Source organism: Gymnoscopelus braueri, assembly GCF_963280865.1.
Source record: "Gymnoscopelus braueri genome assembly, chromosome: 1".
Lineage (NCBI taxonomy): Eukaryota > Metazoa > Chordata > Actinopteri > Myctophiformes > Myctophidae > Gymnoscopelus > Gymnoscopelus braueri.
In genome coordinates, this window is record NC_137603.1 from 17,936,586 (window position 1) to 17,958,300 (window position 21,715).

The following is a 21,715-nucleotide window of genomic DNA, read 5'->3' on the forward strand; positions in this document are numbered from 1 at the left end:
GAGGTGGTAAATACCTTGCAAGCTTTGTGGCCCCCCTCCACTCAGCTGCAGTACAGTAGCAAGTAGGGGGGGATCCCTTGGTTTGTCACATCTCTGTAATTCTGTCTTTCCTTCAGTATCTCTTTGCCATGGGCCAGGCAGAGTCAGCTATCAGGGTCTACCTTGCAGCACTCTGTACTGTTCATGAGAAGTGTGATCTTGTGTCCGTGGGAACACATTCCCTGCATGGCGTCACAAATTTGTGAGAGGGGTGAGACAGACTCATCCTTTCCAGAAGCCTCTACTAAACTCCTGGGACCTCCAGGTGATTCTCAGGGCTCTTTGTGTGCACCCTTTAGAGCGCCTGTCCAAAAAATTAAAAAGATAATAAATAATACGCTACCTTTGCACGTCCACGATAATATTGTGACATTTCTGTTATTGCGACACTGTTACATATATATATATATATATTAGGGGTGGGACGATATGGGTACCTCACGATACGATATATATCACGATATTAGGCCCACGATAACAATATATATCACGATATTCGACGATGTTCGATATATTGAGATATCACGATATTCGATATATATTGCAAGAAATTTCACCAACGATATATCACGATATCTGAAAATATCGATATATTGCGATATCACGATATATTGCATGAAAATTCACCAACGATATATCACGATAGTCCTTGTATTCAATTCATAAACACATAAAATAGCACCAAACAGTTCACAATCATCATTACACAAATACAGAGTAGGAAAAACAACGTATCACAAACTAAAAAAAAAGTAAAAGTAAATATCGATATTTTTCGGCAGTATATCGATTATTTATCGCGGGAGAAAGTATCGCGATATATCGATATATCGATATATCGTCCCACCCCTAATATATATATATATATATATATATAAAATTCAAAAATGTAAGACGTTGTCGAGGTACAACTGTGCATCAATGACTACTGAACAGCAGTAATTACTGTATAGCACTGGTATAAAATAAAACCAACACAAATCCATTTATATAATATCAATACTTTATTGTCGATGTGTGAATGACATACTTTTTCAAGAATTGGGTAAATCATGAGAACATAAACCAGCTTTGTCTTATTTTTGCAGTTTACCTACTTTCAAAGACACTGAAAAACTCAGTAAAGCATTATGTAGAATCAAAAGTGCATGTTCCTGTTCCTTTTATTTTGTCCATGTACACATTACACATAAATAATTGCATTGTAAAAATGACTCAAGTATTTACAAGTATAATATATTTTATATAATATATAAAGTCTTATATTAAATCTAGGTAGATTATATTTAGGTTACTTGTTTGAGAAACCTCACATGTGACTCTGGTCTGTGTCTGTGTGTGTGTGTGTGTGTGTGTGTGTGTGTGTGTGTGTGTGTGTGTGTGTGTGTGTGTGTGTGTGTGTGTGTGTGTGTGCGCGCGCGTGTGTGCGTGTGTGTGCGTGCGTGCGTGCGTGCATGTTGGAGGGGTTGTACTGTACCATATCTATGTATTTAAGAACAAATGTTTTGTATTTGCATATTGTCTTTTTTCAAATGCATGTGGCCTGTGGGTGTGGCCTGTGCCAGCAAAAGAGATTGATATTTAGATGTTTTCTAAGTTTACATTTTCTGGCTGCCACCTTGAGTGAGATGAATTTAAAATAAAGTACTCATGACAAAAAAGAATAAATGCGTTTAAAAAAAATATATGAAATACCGTTGATCAACTTCACAGGTAATGATGAAATCTAGTGCTTGGATTCAGTTGCACCCCATCTGTGTGTGTGTGTGTGTGTGTGTGTGTGTGTGTGTGTGTGTGTGTGTGTGTGTGTGTGTGTGTGTGTGTGTGTGTGTGTGTGTGTGTGTGTGTGTGTGTGTGTGTGTGTGTGTGTGTGTGTGTGTGTGTGTGTGCGTGCGTGCGTGCGTGCGTGCGTGCGTGCGTGCGTGCGTGCGTGCGTGCGTGCGTGCGTGTGTGTGTGTGTGTGAGTGTGTGTGTGTGTGCTATCTGTGGTTGTTGAGCAGCACCTCCAGCCAGCAGGGGCAAGAGGTGATAAACTGTCTGGAGTAGCAGGGGCCCCAGCCCTTGGCAAAGCTGATGCGGACACTGTGGGGGTCCCAGGGACCCTCCTGGCACTCAGGCTTTACGCCGTGTTCCACAATCCAGCTGGAGCGCTCATAGTCAAATACCTTGAGGGAGTAACCTGGCATCACCCTCTTCACACACAGTCCCAGTCCCCGGGCGCTGGGCAGGTCCAGAGTGGGTGAATGGACGAACACCGGGTGCTGGCTGCGGTTGTACAACCACACGCCATCTGGCTCCCGGCTCAGCACTATGCCGTAGCCGATTTTGCTGCGTATCTGTTGCACACCGCTGCCCGTCCCACTTCCGCTTCCATGGAGACGGTTGCCGTGAAGCGGCAGAGCGCCGCTGTTGCCGGCGTTGTCCTGGTGACTATGGTGGGAGTTGGTGTGGAGCTGGCCCAGGCAGAGGCCCGTGCCCTGAGGTAGGTCGTAGAATATGCTGAGAGAGGGCTCGTGGGCCGGGTAGAGGCGACCCACGCGCGTCCGCTGCTCCCAGTAGGCGACGCTGCACCAGTGAGAGCGGCGACCGCCGGACGTCGTGGAGCCCAGGGAGGTACCAGTGTCTGAAGCACATGAAACAGAAAAGAGAGGAAGGATTATTGTGAGTGCTTGTTGTACCAGAATCAGATCTGATTATTGGCCAAGCATGTTCACATACGAGGATTTTTACTCAGTGAATTACTCTCAGACAGAGAAAAGACATATATACGGTGAAATAAAAGAACATAAAAGATAAGAGTATGATTTACATTTAAGTATTAAAGTGAAAATAGGAATATGAATATCGGTTAAGGTTAGTGAGAAAAATGCGAGCAATGTGACAAGTATTTTTTGTATATGTGTATGTTGTGATGATATAAGGCATGTATATCATATAATATTGTACAGAGCAGTTGAAAATATTGCAATACTATTGCTTAGATATTGTAGATATTGTACTGCACTTAATCACACACCCAGCCTTTATTTGCGTGAAGTGAGTGAACTGGATGAAGTGAGTGATAATAGTATTAGTACAGAGAGGGTGATAAGCTTGCGCTGATTGGTCAGTTGCTGTATCTTCCCTAGTGGCTTTACAGCGATCAGCGCAAACTAAAACTGCATCTTCCCAAGAGTTTATGCAACCGCTGAGCTGACCAGTTATTGCAGCTAAAGTGCCACCACAGGGTGAATAAGCATCACGAGTGACCTTGTTGCTGAAGGAACTCAAATATGTATGAAACTCTGGCAGTTCATCGTTAACAGTTAAGGTTAATAGGTTAATCTATTATTTACTCAACTAAAGAGTTGATCAAATGCTATTTTCTTGTTGTCTTTGTGAATGAATAAGGCTATGGGTATAAATTATCTACCAGCATTCGTCATTGCCCTTCATGTCCAACTGCGGGCTAGCATATCAGCCTGATGCAGCCTGCCTCGGGAATACCAAATTCCTGGGTGATAGTCTATATGTATATAAAGTACGTAAGCCTTGCTGAGCCATGTGGCCGGAGCCTATCTCCTGTTTCTGTAGCGTGAGGCGGCTTGATGTAGGAGTACATCCCCTGGACATGACACTAGTATGTCACAGGGACTTACCCCCAATCCAACCCTTGATGCTGAATGCTAAGCAGGGAGGCATTGGGTCTAATTTTTGTAGGTTTCACCCGGCTGGGGATATCAAACCCTGACCTCTCAATCTCAAGGCGGACACTCTAACCACAAGGCCACTGGTGCCATATGTATATTTTGTAATTACCGTATGTCAGTTGTTTTTCAACAATGCAACTGAATTTTGTTACTTTGTGGAAAGAGGCGATGGGAGAGGAAGTTCCCATCTCATGAAGGGAGGTTTTCATTCACCACCACACTCTACCATTCACAGCCTTCCAATTAATGAAAATCTCAAGTTAATGTAATATACTGTATACATCTGTCGACAATCTTTAATTGATCACCAAAAGCAGATTTCAATTTCCTACTTCTATCAAAACAACTGTGACCATTACAATCTTTAGGTCCAGAGAGGGCTGAATGTCTCGTGGCCTCAATCCCTGTCCCTATACCATATGGGTGAGCTGGGGGGGTGCCCAGCATTCAGCTCCCTGACAACCCAGCACAAGCCCATGAACCCCTGACCCCCCAGCCCCCATGCTATCAGCTCGCATTAACTCCCACACAGAGTGATGCCATTATTTTGCTCCAGAGACTCTATTGACATAGAGGATTTAAAGGCCCATGTGCTTGTGGCCCCATTCCTTTCATACGCCAGCTAGCACGGCTCCCCCTTCTTCTATCAGGGGCCAGAATGGTTGCCCTTTTCCCATTAACAAGCTGTTTTTTTTTGTGAAACTGGGGCAGAGATTAGGCTAGCTCTGTTAGCACACCAGCCATTTTAGTTTACGGGGGTGTAAGGAGGGGGTTGATGATGTTTAAGGGAGATGAATGTCGGGGGGCTATATATGAGTGTGTGTGTGTGTGTGTGTGTGTGTGTGTGTGTGTGTGCGCGTGCGTGCGTGCGTGCGTGCGTGCGTGCGTGTGTGCGCGCGCGCGCGTGTGTGTGTGTGTGTGTAGCTGATACACACAGGCATGTGCAGTGGTTGATGAGCTATCGCCTCACACAAACGAACACAGAAATTAGGCCTGCTGATCCAAACAGTGCATCCATCACAAACACACACACACACTTTTTTTTGTTTCTCAAAATTGTGCTTCTCATCTGAGGCCCACGTGTGTCATTAGTAAATATTCCAGGCTGGCAACTCCTGCGGTCTGGAGGTTTTACAGCTCACAAATAAGAGAGAGCAGGCTGCTCAACTAGCGGAATCTCTCTCTTTCTCTTTTTACACACATACACACACAGTCACACACTTTTACAAGCCATGCTCTTCCCTGTAATAAGGCAACACAAACATGTCTGCGGAAACACAGGGAGACTTTATGTGAGCTCACTATCAAACTGATTCCCAAAGTAGACATAAACCAAAATACACAATAAAATTCTCAGTATTAATTGAACTCTGAGAGTGAACAAATGTAACCAAATGGTCCCATAAAAGGGTCCAACTACAGAGCGCTCAACATTAGCAGTATTCAAATATTAGCTTGGCGTGTGCATTTCATTTATCACTTTGTTAACATTAACAACAGAGCAAAGCAAGATAAACAATCCATGTACATTACAATGTTACTATAACATTGAATTATTATGAAGGCTTAGACTTTAATTAAGATTTTTACAATTATGATAAAATGTATACCCTAAGTGGTTTAAATTATTACAGATAAAATGGATGGAGTGTTACATTGTGACGTTACATTCAATACTAAATCAAAGTTTCCGCTGGTATTTGACAGCTCTTGCAGTAGACCATGTCATAATGCTTTTTGGCACACATCTAATAGGTGTCATCATCCTCACCTTGGCTATCATCCAACTTAAGTATAATGAGCTTGTGTGAGGAGAGTGGCGAGGAACGAGAGGTGAAAGGCTGCAAACTCTGTCAATGAAATTTATAAATAAGGGTTCAAATCTGAGGTTACCTGTATATTTATGTTTGGCTTTAGGAAGTGAAAGAAAATGTGTGTGTGTGTGTGTGTGTGTGTGTGTGTGTGTGTGTGTGTGTGTGTGTGTGTGTGTGTGTGTGTGTGTGTGTGTGTGTGTGTGTGTGTGTGTGTGAGCGTGCGTGCGCGAGCGTGTGTGTGTGTGTGTGTGCGTGTGTTTATGCTTCCATGTCTTCATCTGTGTGTGTGGGTGTTAAAGACAGAGGGAGGGAGAGAGAGGGCTGGCAGCAATTACAGTGTTCTGCAACCATTTAACCCAACCACCATTTAACAGCTCTGTTTACCAATTAGATAAGTAGCTTTTGTTATTGCATTTTCAAAATCACCCTCTTTTAGTGCCAATCTCATGGAAAGCCCAGTAAAACATACTCTTTTTACTTTTAAAAAGTGTGTGTTTGTGTGTGTGCGTGTGCATGCGTGCGTGCGTGTGTTGGGGGGGTTGGTGGGCTATACAATGATGCAAAAAAAATGCAACAACCAATATTTTCAAAGAGTCATGAATCTTGCCACGTGATGTCATTCACCATGAAGAATGTTTGTAAAGTTGAACTATGAATGAAGATCTCAGAGTAAAGCGAGTTTTGGTTTTGTTTCGTTTTTTTTGTGGAAAATAGTGGCAATCCAAGTTCAGGGGTCAAAGAAGCAGTTTCCTGCCGGTTCCCCACAGGCTCCCCACAGGCTCTTGAACCAGGGCTTCAAACCAGCACAACGCCCGTGACTCTCCCACTTCAATTCTTTCTCTTTCTCCCCATGGGGGTTTTGCCCAGAACTGAACTCCCTGCTTTGCACCTCTCCCTCCAAATGTAGGCACACAGACTCCTGCCAGCCTCAACTAGTATGGAGGTAAGGAAAGTTGGTGAGAAAGAGAGAGAGAGAGAGAGAGAGAGAGAGAGAGAGAGAGAGAGAGAGAGAGAGAGAGAGAGAGATACCCTGCCAACCATAACCAGCATCCATGGAAAAAGTGGAGGGGGAGAGACAGAGACAGAGTGAGAGGGGGGGTGAGGGAGGGAAAGAGAGCCATGCATGTCTTTCATCCAGTGCCAAGGATTAGATTCCCCTCCAGTTATTAGACTCTTCCACTGCGTTGAAAGAAGCGGGTGGTTTGAGGTGGGCGGTTCGGGTAGAATTCAGCTACTGACAAACCTGGGCCCCTCCCCTCCATTATTTATGACCAAGATGCTTTGTTTCGATTAAACTTCCTCACCCCCCACCCCACCCCACTCCCAGAAGGGGAAAAAAAACACTGTAAAAATAAAGGCAAAAGCAAAAACACCCCTCCCTGGCTGCGAATGGTAGGCTCTGTGTTGTTTGAGACAACTATCATTACAGAGCAACTTCAATCCAGCAAGCCACATTTAGGCTGGCGTCTGGACTATCTCTGCCATCAGAGGGCTGTGTTATCAGCCAGACATGGACTTTACAGTAGCATACAACAGGGGCCTTCCTGCGCGAACACACGCAAATATGTGCATGCACATACACAGTACAATCCTGATGGTTAATTTAACTCTTGTGTATAAATGGACCCTTACAGGTTAAATTACCACTCAGGATGTTACTGGAGCACACACACACACACACACAAGTTCTTGCACACAATACACGCATACAGTTTTTTCTGTCTGTCCCTCTCCATTGTGCTATGTATCTTGTGATGCAGTGCAGAGAGTGATTAGGCATCTTATCAGCAGAGCCCTTCATTTAGGCTTTTCACTTAAGAAGACAGTCAGGGAGGCAAGTCTCTGCCTCCAGTCAATCATATTGCCCAGTCATACAAATAGGCCTACATACCTAGAGGCCACGGGTAAACAAAACCACAGGAAAGGTACCGTCCTCTCCTGTAAAATTCCTAAGAAGTACTCGAAGGCAAGTCTAGAAAGCCTCGGTCCATCTCCTTCAACAGGAAGCGAGAAAGCAACCCGTTTCCTGCATTTCTGTCACATCAAAGTGCGCTATGGAGTGCACAGCACAAGGAAGGCAGGTTTGTCCTGCAGAGTAGGAAATTATAAAATGCGAGAACATCTATTTATCATATAAATATGTACATCACTTTTCCCTGTCTTTATCCTGTTTTGTCCCAAGTTGTTATTTCATTTAGCTTACTTAATTCCATCTGAGTCAGTAAGACAAGCTTCCTCTAAGAACTCTATTCAGCACCAATCATATGGGTGAAAATCAGGCTCCATTGTCTTAAGTTTAGAACATTTCTTCTCTTCTTCTTCTTTTAAACCGCACTCAACTTTCAAACTTCATAATTTACAGTTCTGATTTTCAAAAGTTTTTCTCAAACAAAAGTGAATAGAGAATGTCTCTAGAAGACTGGTATTGCAGCCTGAAGCAAGTATTCTGCATGGTTATCCATTCATGGAACTCATATGAAGGTTAGCGTGTTAAATAATACAAAAGGTGTGACTCACGGCTTTATTTAGCAAAACAGCAGTGTCTCCACTCGATCGAGCGCGCACTGCTTGGTATAATGGGTTAAATAAATTGATACAAAAAGTATTCCATTCATGATAATGGGATTGGTGTCATTCATGTACTATTTGACAAAGATTATATCGTCACGGAATACATGGTAATCCCACTGGCAAACACTGTGGGACTGCAGTTTCCACAGTGTGCCAAAATGCACACACAGCTTTGGCCTTGTATGCAAGTGTGTGAGTGTGTGTGTGTGTGTGTGTGTGTGTGTGTGTGTGTGTGTGTGTGTGTGTGTGTGTGTGTGTGTGTGTGTGTGTGTGTGTGTGTGTGTGTGTGTGTGAGGATGCGGAGATGACACAGGTGGCGAGGCGGGCGGGGGAAAGTTGCTCTTTCTTATTGGCTTTCTATGCTTTTTTTGGTAATATTCGTTTCGAGAATATTTAAGGGCGTGTTATTTAAATGACTATCGGTTGCAGCCGCCAGATTTATCAACACACCTCTATTCTCATGCTGTGATTGGTAGGAGTCTTCTTTTTGATGAAAATACACTTTTTAAACACTTCCGAGCTAAAGGTCTCATGCATGAAAAACGCACGCACCTGGGCGCTCGCGTGCGTCTGATTGAGCTCCGGTTGAACCCCACGGGCACGCCCATGCACGTTCTTCGCTCATGCATGTCATGGTTTGAACCGGGTTTAAAACGTTTATTTTCATCAAGAAGAAGAAGCTGTTTTTACTGGAGCTTTATACAAAATGATAGAAGACATTTGGGACACACTATGAGCGGTGTTTTGGAGTTTATAGGCAGATTACTGATAGCTTTGCTGTTGTTAGATAGGGTCTCTGATTAATTCCATTCATCAAGTTTTTTCTCCATTTTTGGAATCTTCATTCACCGTTAAGGAATATTTTACAAACGAAAACTCTCCGTGACTGAAAGACATCATCGGGTAAGTAAACGGTAGAAATAAAGTAATTTCTGAGTGAACTATTCCTTTAACGTTGTAAGCCCAACTGTCTACATCTGTTCCTGTTCATGTCTATTATTGCTGTGGGTTTTTATTTATGATTGACAATATGATTTAATGGCCAAAAGTATTTAAGCCAAAAACTAAATTAGCCTCTAACCATGTAAGTCCGGGTAAAAGTTTGAAATCACAGTAAATATTTACTAGATACTAGAGAGAGAGAGAGAGAGAGAGAGAGATGAGAGAGAGAGAGAGAGAGAGAGAGAGAGAGAGAGAGAGAGAGAGAGAGAGAGAGAGAGAGAGAGAGAGAACCAGAGCTAGCTGAGCCCCCTCCACTCTGAAACACATTCCTGGACAGGCCCTTTTCCTCAACACTTCCTCCCCACTCAGCCAGTCAGCCAAAGGGGTCAAACTGACAAGTCTCTATTTTCACATGGTACTATATGGCCCCTGAATAGACCGTCCCTCACTCCATGTAAGACAATCATAGTCGTCTCTTGGTAATAGATCAGGACCCATTTGTTACACTATTAACTATGAAATTCTCTATCTCTAATAATGTTACAGAAAACTTGGGGAAACGGTATATGTACACTTACTGCTAAATACAGTACCGTCAGGAGCTTAACTATAGTCCCAGAATGGAAGCCGCACAGGCAACTAACATAATGAAAATGAAAATCTCACACTACACATTTCCACTTACTTTAACTGTACTGTGTAATATGTACAGTTAAATACACAGTTACCCAAACTAACCTCGGTAAATGGTGTACATTTGCTATATGCAATTTCAATATGTCCACTTCATAACACAGAAACCTAATGTCTGAGGTGTGTTTGTCTTTATCCACATGTCAGCACATTTCTTTTGACCTATGTTAAAATCTCCTTTGTCATTGACAAAAAGTCTCTCTTCAAATATGAAATGTCATTATAAGGTAAACAATTAATCATACACTGCCAGCTCACCTTTAATTAAACAAACACTTCACGTTATCTTCATATAATTGGTCCTTACTTATATATGCTCAGTATAAGATGGTAAAATTACCATCTACTCACTCTGTGTCTCCATGGGCTGTGTGGACTGTTCAGAAACCTGTCTATCAGTGACATTATCAGTGGGGATGCCGGGCTTTCTCTTCCTGGAAAGTTGGTATGATATAATACAAGCCATTGTTCTTGCATTGATACAAAATAAAATAAAAGTTTGAACTCTTGTTTGAAATGACCAAACCTGTCTGCCGATGATGTCACGGGTAGGCAGGTTTTCTTAACTGTCCACAGCCCTCCTCTGAGACACAGACCGAGTAGACACAAATGTTACTATATTATGAGCATTAGTGAGGACCATTTATATGAATGGAGTGAAGTGGTCCTTTAACCTTAATTTGAGTGTGATTCTGCTCAAACTGCTGCATGACCGAATGAACGAGTAACTGAATTGCACCATGTATTCAAGTTTCATCTGTTTTTTCAGATCACACCAAATACCATTTGAATATCACATCAAAGTAAACTGTCACACACACACACGCACACACACGCACACGCACACACACCACACACACACACACACACACACACACACACCACACACTACAGTACATGCATGCACACATCATGTATGCCCAGCTATAAATACACATATTATCTCTTTCATTATCTACATAAAGGAAGCTACAGTCAGACAAATGGCGCTTCCCTAAAACAAACTCAACTAAAGCATTGCATTCAAAGCACACAGCACATGCGACAGTTTCAACATTTCACAGAGTCAGAGGCTGTCGACATCTGCAAAGAATCTTTAGGTTCAGCAACATGGCAGGATTCCATTAGGAGCAAATGCGAGCTGGCAAAAACTCTGAGGGAACAACGGAAAGCCACAGCCAGTCCTGTAATTTAAACCTTATTTTAAATTGTGATGCCTGACAACATCCATGGACAGAGAGAGAGAGAGAGAGAGATGAGAGAGACGAAGAGAGAGAGAGAGAGAGAGAGAGAGAGAGAGAGAGAGAGAGGAGAGAGAGAGAGAGAGAGAGAGAGAGAGAGAGAGAGAAAGAAAGATAGAAAGAAGAAAAAAGGGAATAAGAGAAACTCACACAATGACTACAAAAAAATGAGCCATGAAAAGGGAATCATGAACAAAAACAGGGCAAAGAAGAAGGGTGCACAGTGAATAAACTAAGATATGTTATTACAATGAACCACTAAAAGGGGGAGAGGATTCCTAATAAAATCACCATCATGTCTCAAGACTTCCATGTTCCTTGGTTAGAGAGAGGTCATTACCCTACCAAATCGATTTCACACAGTTAAGTTTGAGAAACACCCAAACTTCAGAGTTTATCTTCAATTTTAAAATACAGAAACAACATGGGGTTCACTGACTGGGTATGTGAGATTTAACCCAATTAGGCCAGGAAAGAATCTGTGTCATTTTAAGATTTATTTGGCCATTCAAAAATAGCAGATCTACTATTTTGAAAAATCATGAAAATTTGTGCAAATCTTTGCACATGTATATATTTTTTAAGTGAGCATTTGTAACTCAAATCTTTGCTTCTGGGGGTCACTGGACCAAGATATTTTGAGATGGGGTCCGCCGGCCAAATACATATCATTTTGGGGGTCCTTGACATGAAAAAGTTTGAGAACCACCGATACAGCAACATAAAAAAACTGTTAGGATTTATAAGACATTTGTAGAATCGGCCTCAGGTCTTAATGGGTTAAACAAAACAAAGAAGCCAAACAAAAAGGCCAAGTGAACTTCAACTTTCCTCCTTACTGTACTTGAAAACTTCTGACAATATGTCAACAGAGAGGTTTGACCCACACCATCTAAACCTAATCTAAAACACATACAGTAAGAAGCTGGTTATTTGAGCTTCAAGGAAAGGAAATGTAGTTACGGGTTTCAGTGCTTTCAGTTTTGTGGGGGAAAACTGATGGATTCACAAAACTGGGGTTGAGAAATGGAATTCAAACGAAAAAAACAAATTGGGATTTTTATAGAGAAGCTGTAATTTATTTGAATAAGTGGCAACATGGGGAAAACATTTATAGAGACCCATTCATAATCTGAAATAGCCATGGTTTAGATTGAGCAGAATCAAATTTAGATCCTCTGAATAACCTACTTTCCACACATTTTGTATGGAGTTGTGGCCCGTTTCCTCACATTTGATTAAGTTCTAATGAGGTTATCATGTTGTTTCATAGATTTGGGTGCCTAAAAGACCAAATTCAAGTTGAGTGTCCCCCCCCCCCCCAAAGAAAATGACATAAAGTACAATGAAAAAGCACTATTCCGTATTGTAAGAACTTCTATAAATAGATGATAACACACCCTGTATGTCTCTGACAATTGGTGGTTGGATAGACGCAACAATTTAGGTAATTCTAAGAAATTTTGAGCTTTGCAAGGCCGGCTTGAAATGTAGCAGCAGCATGCTCTATTTGTAGTGAAAAAGAACCGTGGTGGAAAATATTTGAGGAAATGGCAAATGGTTAATGGCCCGGCACTTGATGTTGAATTCCATAGTCTAATGTGTCTCAGTCAGGCATAAGAGCAAGTGTTGTACGCGTGCCAGTGAACAGGCTGGAGGTTCGGGTCACTGAGAGGCCCCCGTCCACACAGAGACAAATAGATTCTCACTAGATGGAGTACAATGTGGATGTTTCCTTCTGTGTTGATGGTTTTGCCTTTTCTTTTCAGTCTTTGGTGGGCTGTGTGGACTCACTCACTGCTTACAATCCACGACATTAAGGTAACTTCTTGGCCAGTTTGTATGGAATAATGTCTCATTAAATACAAATGCTTGACCAACTTTGAACCAGAGCCTAACCTTGCGGGCTTAAGACTGCATGCTTACGGCCTCCGTAGATCATTTACAAAACCTTATCCAACCATGTCCGTCTGTAAATGAGACTGCACTTGAGCCGTTAACTCTGCCTGACTCAAGCCCTCTTGACAAAACTAAAACTGTATGATGATGTGGTCATGCTGGTACGGCTATAAGTAATACACTATTATATATTATTTTACTTCAAGTACATCTACTCTGCTCTAAATGTTTTTAAGTTTTCACGGTGGTATGTTCAAACATGTATAAGCTGTCACTCTCCAGAGAGCCCAACCCCCTATACCCGTTTTTACTCTCAGACCCTACTCCCCCTCACCTTCCCAATTTCCCAACATTCCTGGGCTGTGCCCCCATCAGTCAAAGGGCCAATTCATGGGGTTAACGCTGCAGCGAGTGCAGACAGGGCTCTGAGACAGGATGTTTGGCCGATACCTTGCTCTGCTTAAACAAACAAGCCACCAAAATATGATTACTGAGGGCAGTGAGGGAGTGGTCTGCTCGTCTTACTTCAGGACTTCAGCCACATTAATGTCCGGTCTGTGAAGAATATAGACTCAAATTATGGCTAGTGTAGAATAGCTTTAGATACCGTGGTGTGTTTCAGAGTAGTAACCCAATGGCACCGGTAAACATGATTTGTATTATTTCGTTTTTGACATTAGTGACATGGGGAAGGTTGACTGATCTGATTGATAAAAACAATACCGCTTTAAAATAATGATTGTTGGGCGACCCGATACCCGAGTGGTTAGGACGCATACCACATGGGCTTTAACGCCTGACAGCGAGTGCCTGGTTCGATTCCTGGCTGGCCGGACCATTTGCTGTATGTCAGTCCCCTACTCGCTCTATATTTCCTGTCTCTCTACACTGTACCTGGTGCTCCCGCCCCCCCCCAAAAAAGTTCTCAAATGGTATGTGATATTTCTCTCGCACCCTGTGATTAGTTCGATTGGTCACACATTTGAATTTGAACGTGCTACGGGAAAATGGCAACTGTCCACATGACAATAAGACCCACAATGATCTGCTTCTTGTGTTTGAATTTGGTTCAGGCACAGAGTTTGGATCAATTCACATTGAATTTCATGGATGGTAATTTACGCATTAAAAGCATCAAGAAGGAAAATAATGAAATATAGAGATCATTAAAGCAGTGTGGATGGCCAGCGTTCTTATCACAATGCATGTATATTCAGAAAAAAAGAATACAAGTTCTGTTTGACACAACATACTTATTACTGTGTGTGTGTGTGTGTGTGTGTGTGCGTGCGTGCGTGCGTGCGTGCGTGCGTGCGTGCGTGCGTGCGCATGTGTGTGTGAGAGAGAGAGAGTCTTTATCCTTGTGGAACCCCTATGTGAGTTCTCTGAGCTGATCTTATCTCTGAGCCAGACAGAAATTCCTCTCCCTCTCCCTCTCTCTCATTGAAGACACACATACGCTCACTCACTCTCTCTCACACACACTCACAGAGAGAGAAAGAGAGAGAGAGAGACTTTTATGCACACTGTTGTTGAAGAGCTTAACAATAAGCAATGCAATGACATGTTTTGTTGGAAGCACAGAGGGATAGCCGACTTAGCTATAGGGCTCCTATAAGCTTCAAGTTGACATTTCCATTTTCAAAGGAAAGCCTTCTGCTGTGGCTTCAAGGGGAATGTTAACTGATAGAATGATAAAAGAGGCCAGGGCAAAGGTATGTATAGACCACACCACACCCTGCTGCAGCGCATTCAAAAGCTATGCTTTTGGTTGTATTTTTTAAATAAATAAATAAAACTAAACCCAAGGCTATATGTTAACATTATACTACACAAAATATAAAAAACGTATCTCTTGCACATAAAAGATGATTTCAACATTTTTGAAAGATGCAAGTCATGCAACTTCTTACAACATCAGGTTTGAATTAGATTCTTTAGCTAATTATTGTGAGTTCTGTCTTATATTTCCCACTTCTCCAATTATTCTTCCTGCTGTAAACAGAAACGGAGGTCATGGCCCATCACAACACAAATTACTTGCAAGTTCCCTGGCCACCCCTATTGAGCCAATTGTCATTCCAGTTCACATGCACTTCTTGGCTAAAGAACCACCTCCCTGCTCCAGTGTTCTGCTATGGGGGCAAGGGAAGGAGAGACCACACACAAATACACACGCATGCACACACACACTTGTGAGTAAACATCTAATTCCACAATTGACCATATTCACAGAGCGGCCATTTTGCTCTTACTTCATACTCGGTCAGGGCCAATTATGAAGTAAGAGCAAAATGGCCGCTGTGTGAATATACTGTAGTTCAGAGGTCTTCAACAGGGGGTCCGCGACCCCTAGAGGGTCCACGGAGGTACTGCAGGGGGTCCGTGAAATTGTTGTTTGATTAAACAATATTTTTGTTTGAAAAAAAAAAACTTAAAAAATTCCCCCAAAATGTCAAATTGTCTTTAAACATAACATGAATCCATAGCAAACAGATAAATGGAGGCACAATGCACAATAACATGGTATGTTTATACATTATTGTAGAGAATTTTTATTTTGCACACCTACTGGTGCAGGTGCGTATAGGAGCAGGCAATATAAAACACAATTGTATACATAAATATACAATATATGTGTAGCCCCCCCTACCCTACGAGGTAGGGGGTCCCTGCTCCATCTCCCCATCAGTTTGGGGGTCCCTGGCCTGAAAAGGTTGAAGACCCCTGCTGTAGTTAACTAGACTGCTGCCTGGGAAGGCAATTCCCAAGGCAATTCCCAACAGGCATTGTATCTGTATGTCTGTCTGCCTGTGTCCGTTTTATGCCCATCATGGACATCTCTGTCAGCGGTTCAAGACAACCGGTTCCATATACGTATGCCCAGATACGTACGGGCATATTGGTCAGATTGGCAGATCAGACCAACTTCACACTCTGCAATCTTTGAGATATGCACGCCGAGTTTGAAGTCGATCGGTAAGGCAGTTCTCGGGAAACACAGACAGACTCACTCGCTCACTCACTCACACAGATTTGTGTAATTTATAAGGATGTCACCTGTCAGAGAATGGACAGAACTACACTCTCCCTCAGTACCTGAGTCACTATAGAGACTAGACTAGCTCTTGGTGACAAATATACCAATTACAAGCTACTCTGTCATTTGATTGACTTAGGTAGAATAGATTTGAGATTAACATCAAACTTGGCTTCCAGCGCATACAAGTGTCCTAATGTTGTCAATATTGGATACGTTCACCAGTTCAGGTCAAATTCCTTATTTGGACTTGGCCAATAAAGTTGTATTTAATTCAATGCAAAGAGTAAAATGTTAACTATGATAAATAATTACGTCATTTTATTTTCAATGAGAAATGTTTCTCAATTTCACACCACATGAGTCATGACACACTGCTCACATGAACTTCAGAGACACAATAAATAGTGTGTTGCACACCAGTGGATACAGTTCCCAAAGTTCCCAGACTAATAATACGAGATGGTTTCAAGCTGACAATGACAACAACAGTGAATGATATGAAGCTGTTCTATTACCTGGATACATTTATTCAGCTGTTAGCTTAGATAAGCTAGCTATGATGTTGTTATTATGGTGAGAATAAATTACACTAGGGAGAAATTATGTTGTGGAAACATGAAACAAAGTGAAACAAAGTGAAAAGAAGCCAATCTTAAATACAAGATAACATTAACCAGCAGACAGCCAACAAAATGTGTCTGAAGTTCTTGGCTCATCTCCTAACAAAATGACTGACTGCCAATAGACCTTAAGGTGAGAGCTCCTCTCTGCGGAAACTTTACCCCCCTCTCTCCCCCCTCTCCACGCTCTAGTCTGTCGGCACCGACCGCGCAAGTTCGGTTTCTCATCGACTGGTGCCTGTTCACCATTTAACGCACTCTATGATACCATGACATGATACTTAGAAGCAGGACCCATGCACACAGCACCTTCAAGCACCTCAAAGTGTGCTATAACTAATGTATTATACGTACATTTGCTATTTTTCTAACTATTGTTGCCATTCTTTATTATCGCTTTGTTATTGTTGTCATTGCTGCTACCATTTGGGGAACCAGAAACAACGAATTTTTACTCTTGTACAGTCGTATATAAGATGTAACTATACAAATATTGAATCATTGAATGAGTGAGGAAGGGGGGCGGAGGGGTTGATCAACGGGGCCTACAAACTCACTACACTACAAGCCCCCCTCCAGCATGTAAACAAATAAGGCTCCAGTTTCATCATTCAGAGGGGGCTGTTTCCTGTCCAACTACACCTACACCCCCCCAACCACAGACAGACACACACACACACACACACACACACACACACACACACACACACACACACACACACACACACACACACACACACACACACACACACACACACACACACACACACACAAATGTGTGCACTGCTGTGTGTGCATTCACAAGCTTGCACAGACGCACGCACGCACGCACGCACGCACGCACGCACGCACGCACGCACGCACGCACGCACGCACGCACGCACGCACGCACGCACGCACGCACGCACGCACGCACGCACGCACGCACGCACGCACGCACGCACGCACGCACGCACACACACACACACACACACACACACACACACACACACACACACACACACACACACACACACACACACACACACACACACACACACACACACACACACACACACACACACACACACACACACACACACACACACAAACAGTACACTTCTTCCTCATCAGAGCTGCTTGACTTCCCCGCCCCCCAAAATACCAGCCTCTTTCCACTGCTCAAATTGCGGAATGGAGGGATTTAAGGGAAGAAAGAGGGAAAAGGGGGGGATGGGCAGCTACAGAGTCAAAGGAGAATGGGAGCACATACACGGATCTTATTGCACTTTCATCCCGGGGAAATATTTTGCCATGCAGAGAGAAAGACAGAAAGAGAAAAAGACTACACTGCTGTGATAGGGAGAGACCAGAGACACCCCCCCCCCCCCCCCACACACACACACACTCCCCAATAACAAACGTCCCATAAGATTTCATTCTGACAATGGAAGCTTTAAGTGGCAGATTATGTATGTTTTAATAGCCTTTCTACAGAGATGCAACATAAGTGGGTCCAACCTGCATTAGTGTGTGCGTGCATGCGCACACGTGCGTTATTGTGTCTGTATGTGCAATGTGTGCCATAATATCAGTTCACAGTGTGCTGACACGTTGGCCAATAATGTGAAAGTCACGATACAATGATAATGTAAAGACACGTACCTGTGTAGTCTCTTGGCATGATCTGAGGCGAGTTAGAGTAGTGGGGGGCCACAGTTTCAGTGTAAGACAGAGTTGGGTCTAGAGAGTTTAGAGAAAAGGACACAAGTCAAATCTAGATCGTCGTGCAATGGATCAGTAAGACTGCCTGAACCAGTCTACACAGTACAAGTGTTAATCTAACCAACTTGTGCTCTATTTTACACTTTGTCATAAGATGGTGTCACGCAAACATAGAAAAAATAGTCGATCTACAAGCTCGCAACGCATGACATTGCGATGCTTTTTGAGCTTGTAGATCTGCTATTTTCGCAACTTTTGAAATGTTTTTCCTAAGACATGCCCAAAATAGGGACGCCAGGTTGAACGTGGTTAACTCGAGAGTGTAACGTTACCAAATGGACCTTGCACTCTGCACAGTCAAATCCCCAGTGTTCATTTAAACTCTGAGAGTATACAAATGGAACCAAATGGAACCGTGAGGATTTTACAACGTACGTAAGGAGATAAAACAAAGGTGATGTGATAGGTCTGTTGATGGCTCTGTCACAGAACCTTGAGCATGAGCAGCTGTTTAAGTCCATCTTTGTCACAAATCTTAGAATATACTGTTTGGTCACACCCTCAGTGCCATTTACTGGCTTGCTATGTGGCATCCATTGTCTCACACTCACCCAGTGGCTTGTGTTCATCTGAAGGGGACAGAGAGTATGGAGGAGGAGGTGATTCTGAAAATACAAGAACATGTGAGATTTAATGTAAACATGAGGCTATATCATTGTGTACAATAACACTGAACTTGGGAATGTGAATGTTATAGTCCTAAAGTATCATTTGACAAATAACTTCAAGACAAAGTTCATTTTGAATCTTCATTGGTGACATGAAACAATCCAATTCAAATAGTTTTGAGGGAGACTTTCTTTGAAGCCTCAGGCTATGTTTGGACCAAACCATTCTTTAAGTTTTAACATGTCTTTGAAAAGGTTGGCTACTCATTATTCTTTTCTCCACATTTTCATTCTTTTTTACAAACAAAATCCCCCCACTTACACATAAGCAGTGGTGTAAAGTAACTAAGTACATTTACTCAAGTAGGCTACTGTACTGTTCTACAACTTTGAGGCATGTTTTACTTTACTGGAGTATTTCCAATTTCCAATTTTCAGTACTTTTACTGCTACTCCACTACATCTCAGAGGCAAACATTGTACTTTTACTCCACTACAATTATTTGAAAACTTTAGTTAGCCTACTAGTATTATTAGAAAACATAGTAACCACTTCAGCCTTATATATTTCGACCATTTGAAAATAGCAGATCTACAAGCTTAGCTATTTTCAAAAGATTTGTATACATTTTATACATTTGAAAACTTGTGAAACGGGACATTCTGCATAATGAGTACTTTCTACTTTTGGTACTTTAAGTACATTTTGATTCCAATACTTTTGTACTTTTACTCAAGTGATTTTTTTCTACATTGATACTTTTACTTAAGTAAAACATTTGAGTACTTTTTCCAGCACTGCGTCATGAAATAACTAAATAGGATCAGGGGAAAAAACTGAATCATAGAAAGGAGTGAGACAGTTCCCCCACTAGAACTACCCCATCAGAGTCTTTTGGCTGCTGCCTCTTTAAGAGCAGAGCCAGTATAATTGCCAGTGAGTACTCAGTCAGTGAGATACCCAGCTAGTCAGTCTGGCGCCAGCCGTATGCAAACTGTATATTATCGGCACTCCTTCACCTAAATAACAAGAGGAGGACCTCCTGTCAGAGAATAAGAGGCTAAGTGCAACTTGAGAACCATCTTCAATCAGTGTTGCCATATTTTGTGAGAGAAATAAGCAACTAGGTCAAGGAACACAAGCCCAAAAGAAGCAACTTAATAGGCCACATGAGCACTTTTAAACCTACATGCATCGGCTATTCAAAAAAAAACTTGCAATAAAATGTGGAATTTTTTTAAAAAACATTTTAACACAAATGCTCCCCTGGGCACAAAACATTTTCATGAAAATATTTGAGAACCACTGGTTTAAATAATAATTAAAATCATAAAGTCTAAATAAGCAAGTGCACGTTAGAAAAAAGCCCCAAAAAACGCAACCCGCTACAACCAATATTGGCCAAGCAACTTTACAGAAAAACAAGGCCAAAGTAGCTTATAATACGCCGACATGGCAACACTGTCTTCAATGGATAATGTGGAACTTCTGCACACTAGCTCTCAACAACACATTTAAACGCTGGGCGAATGTGTTGGGTGACGAGTGTCAACACAATAGTTTGACAAACTAAAGATTGTTGTTAGACTTATTAGGCTTGGGCCTACTATACAAATATTTTGAATGTGTGTGTGTGTGTGTGTGTGTGTGTGTGTGTGTGTGTGTGTGTGTGTGTGTGTGTGTGTGTGTGAGAGAGAGACAGAGTGTGAAACGTGTATGGGGGGGGGGTATACAAGTTGGTTGTTAACAAAACCAACGAACACCTTTAAAATAAATGTTTTCATTATTCTACTATATGTTTAACATACAAATGGCACCGCATGTGGCTACACAGCATGTGTGGGGGTGGTGGGCGAGTGGCGAGATTCATTGAGCCAAGTCTCTAAACCAGAAATAAATGTAAGGGGGGGATAAATTGTGTGTTTTCACGGCTGTTTATTTATTAATATGCTGTATAAAATATGGTTCAGTGATGTGTGGTGTCTACTAACTAGTACAGTCACTACATCATTCCCAGGCCTAAAGGTGAGGCTTACCTTGGACACCTCCCCCCCAACAACAACGGTAACCGGAAGTCTCGCCCCAAAACACTCTCGCCTCCATTCTTTTCGTGGACCGCTCGCCACCAGCTGTTCTGTTCTTGTAATTATTTTACTCAGGATAAGGTTAGAAATAAGTTTAGGGTTAGCCATAGTTTTACTGAGGTTACGTTTAGGAGTAGGCCTAGGATTAGGCATAGTTTTACCGAGGTTACGTTTAGGAATAAGGTTAGGTTTAGGCATAGTTTTACTGCGGTTAGGTTTAAGAATAAGGTTAGGTTTAGGCATAGTTTTACTGAGGTTAGGTTTAAGAATAAGGTTAGGTTTAGGCATAGTTTTACTGAGGTTAGGTTTAAGAATAAGGTTAGGTTTAGGCATAGTTTTACTGAGGTTAGGTTTAAGAATAAGGTTAGGTTTAGGCATAGTTTTACTGCGGTTAGGTTTAAGAATAAGGTTAGGTTTAGGCATAGTTTTACTGAGGTTAGGTTTAAGAATAAGGTTAGGTTTAGGCATAGTTTTACTGAGGTTAGGTTTAAGAATATGGTAAGGTTTTGGCACTGTTTTACCAAGGTTACGTTTAGGGTTAGGTTTAGGCATAGTTTACTGAGGTTACGTTTAGGAATAAGGTTAGGTATAGTTTTACTGGGGTTAAGTTTAGGCATAGTTTACTTATACGTTTAGGAATACCTGGTGGCGACCGTTCCGAGCTCGCCAGACTTGTCCCGGGGGGCGACTATGTTTTGGGGCGAGCG

General features: G+C 42.2%; 1 protein-coding gene across 1 annotated transcript in view; it reads right to left on the reverse strand.

Moving 5' to 3' along the window:
* Positions 1-1,363: 1,363 nt before the first annotated feature.
* Positions 1,364-21,715, reverse strand: part of LOC308082876 (mothers against decapentaplegic homolog 6-like) — a 21,549-nt gene continuing 1,197 nt past the window's right edge. Inside the window, exons 2-4 of the mRNA XM_080424942.1 lie at positions 18,867-18,920; positions 18,196-18,273; positions 1,364-2,662 (exon numbers count right to left, since the gene is read on the reverse strand). Of these exons, the coding sequence (XP_080281068.1) occupies positions 2,019-2,662; positions 18,196-18,273; positions 18,867-18,920 (776 nt within the window). The 3' untranslated portion in view covers positions 1,364-2,018. The remainder of the gene's footprint in view (positions 2,663-18,195; positions 18,274-18,866; positions 18,921-21,715) is intronic.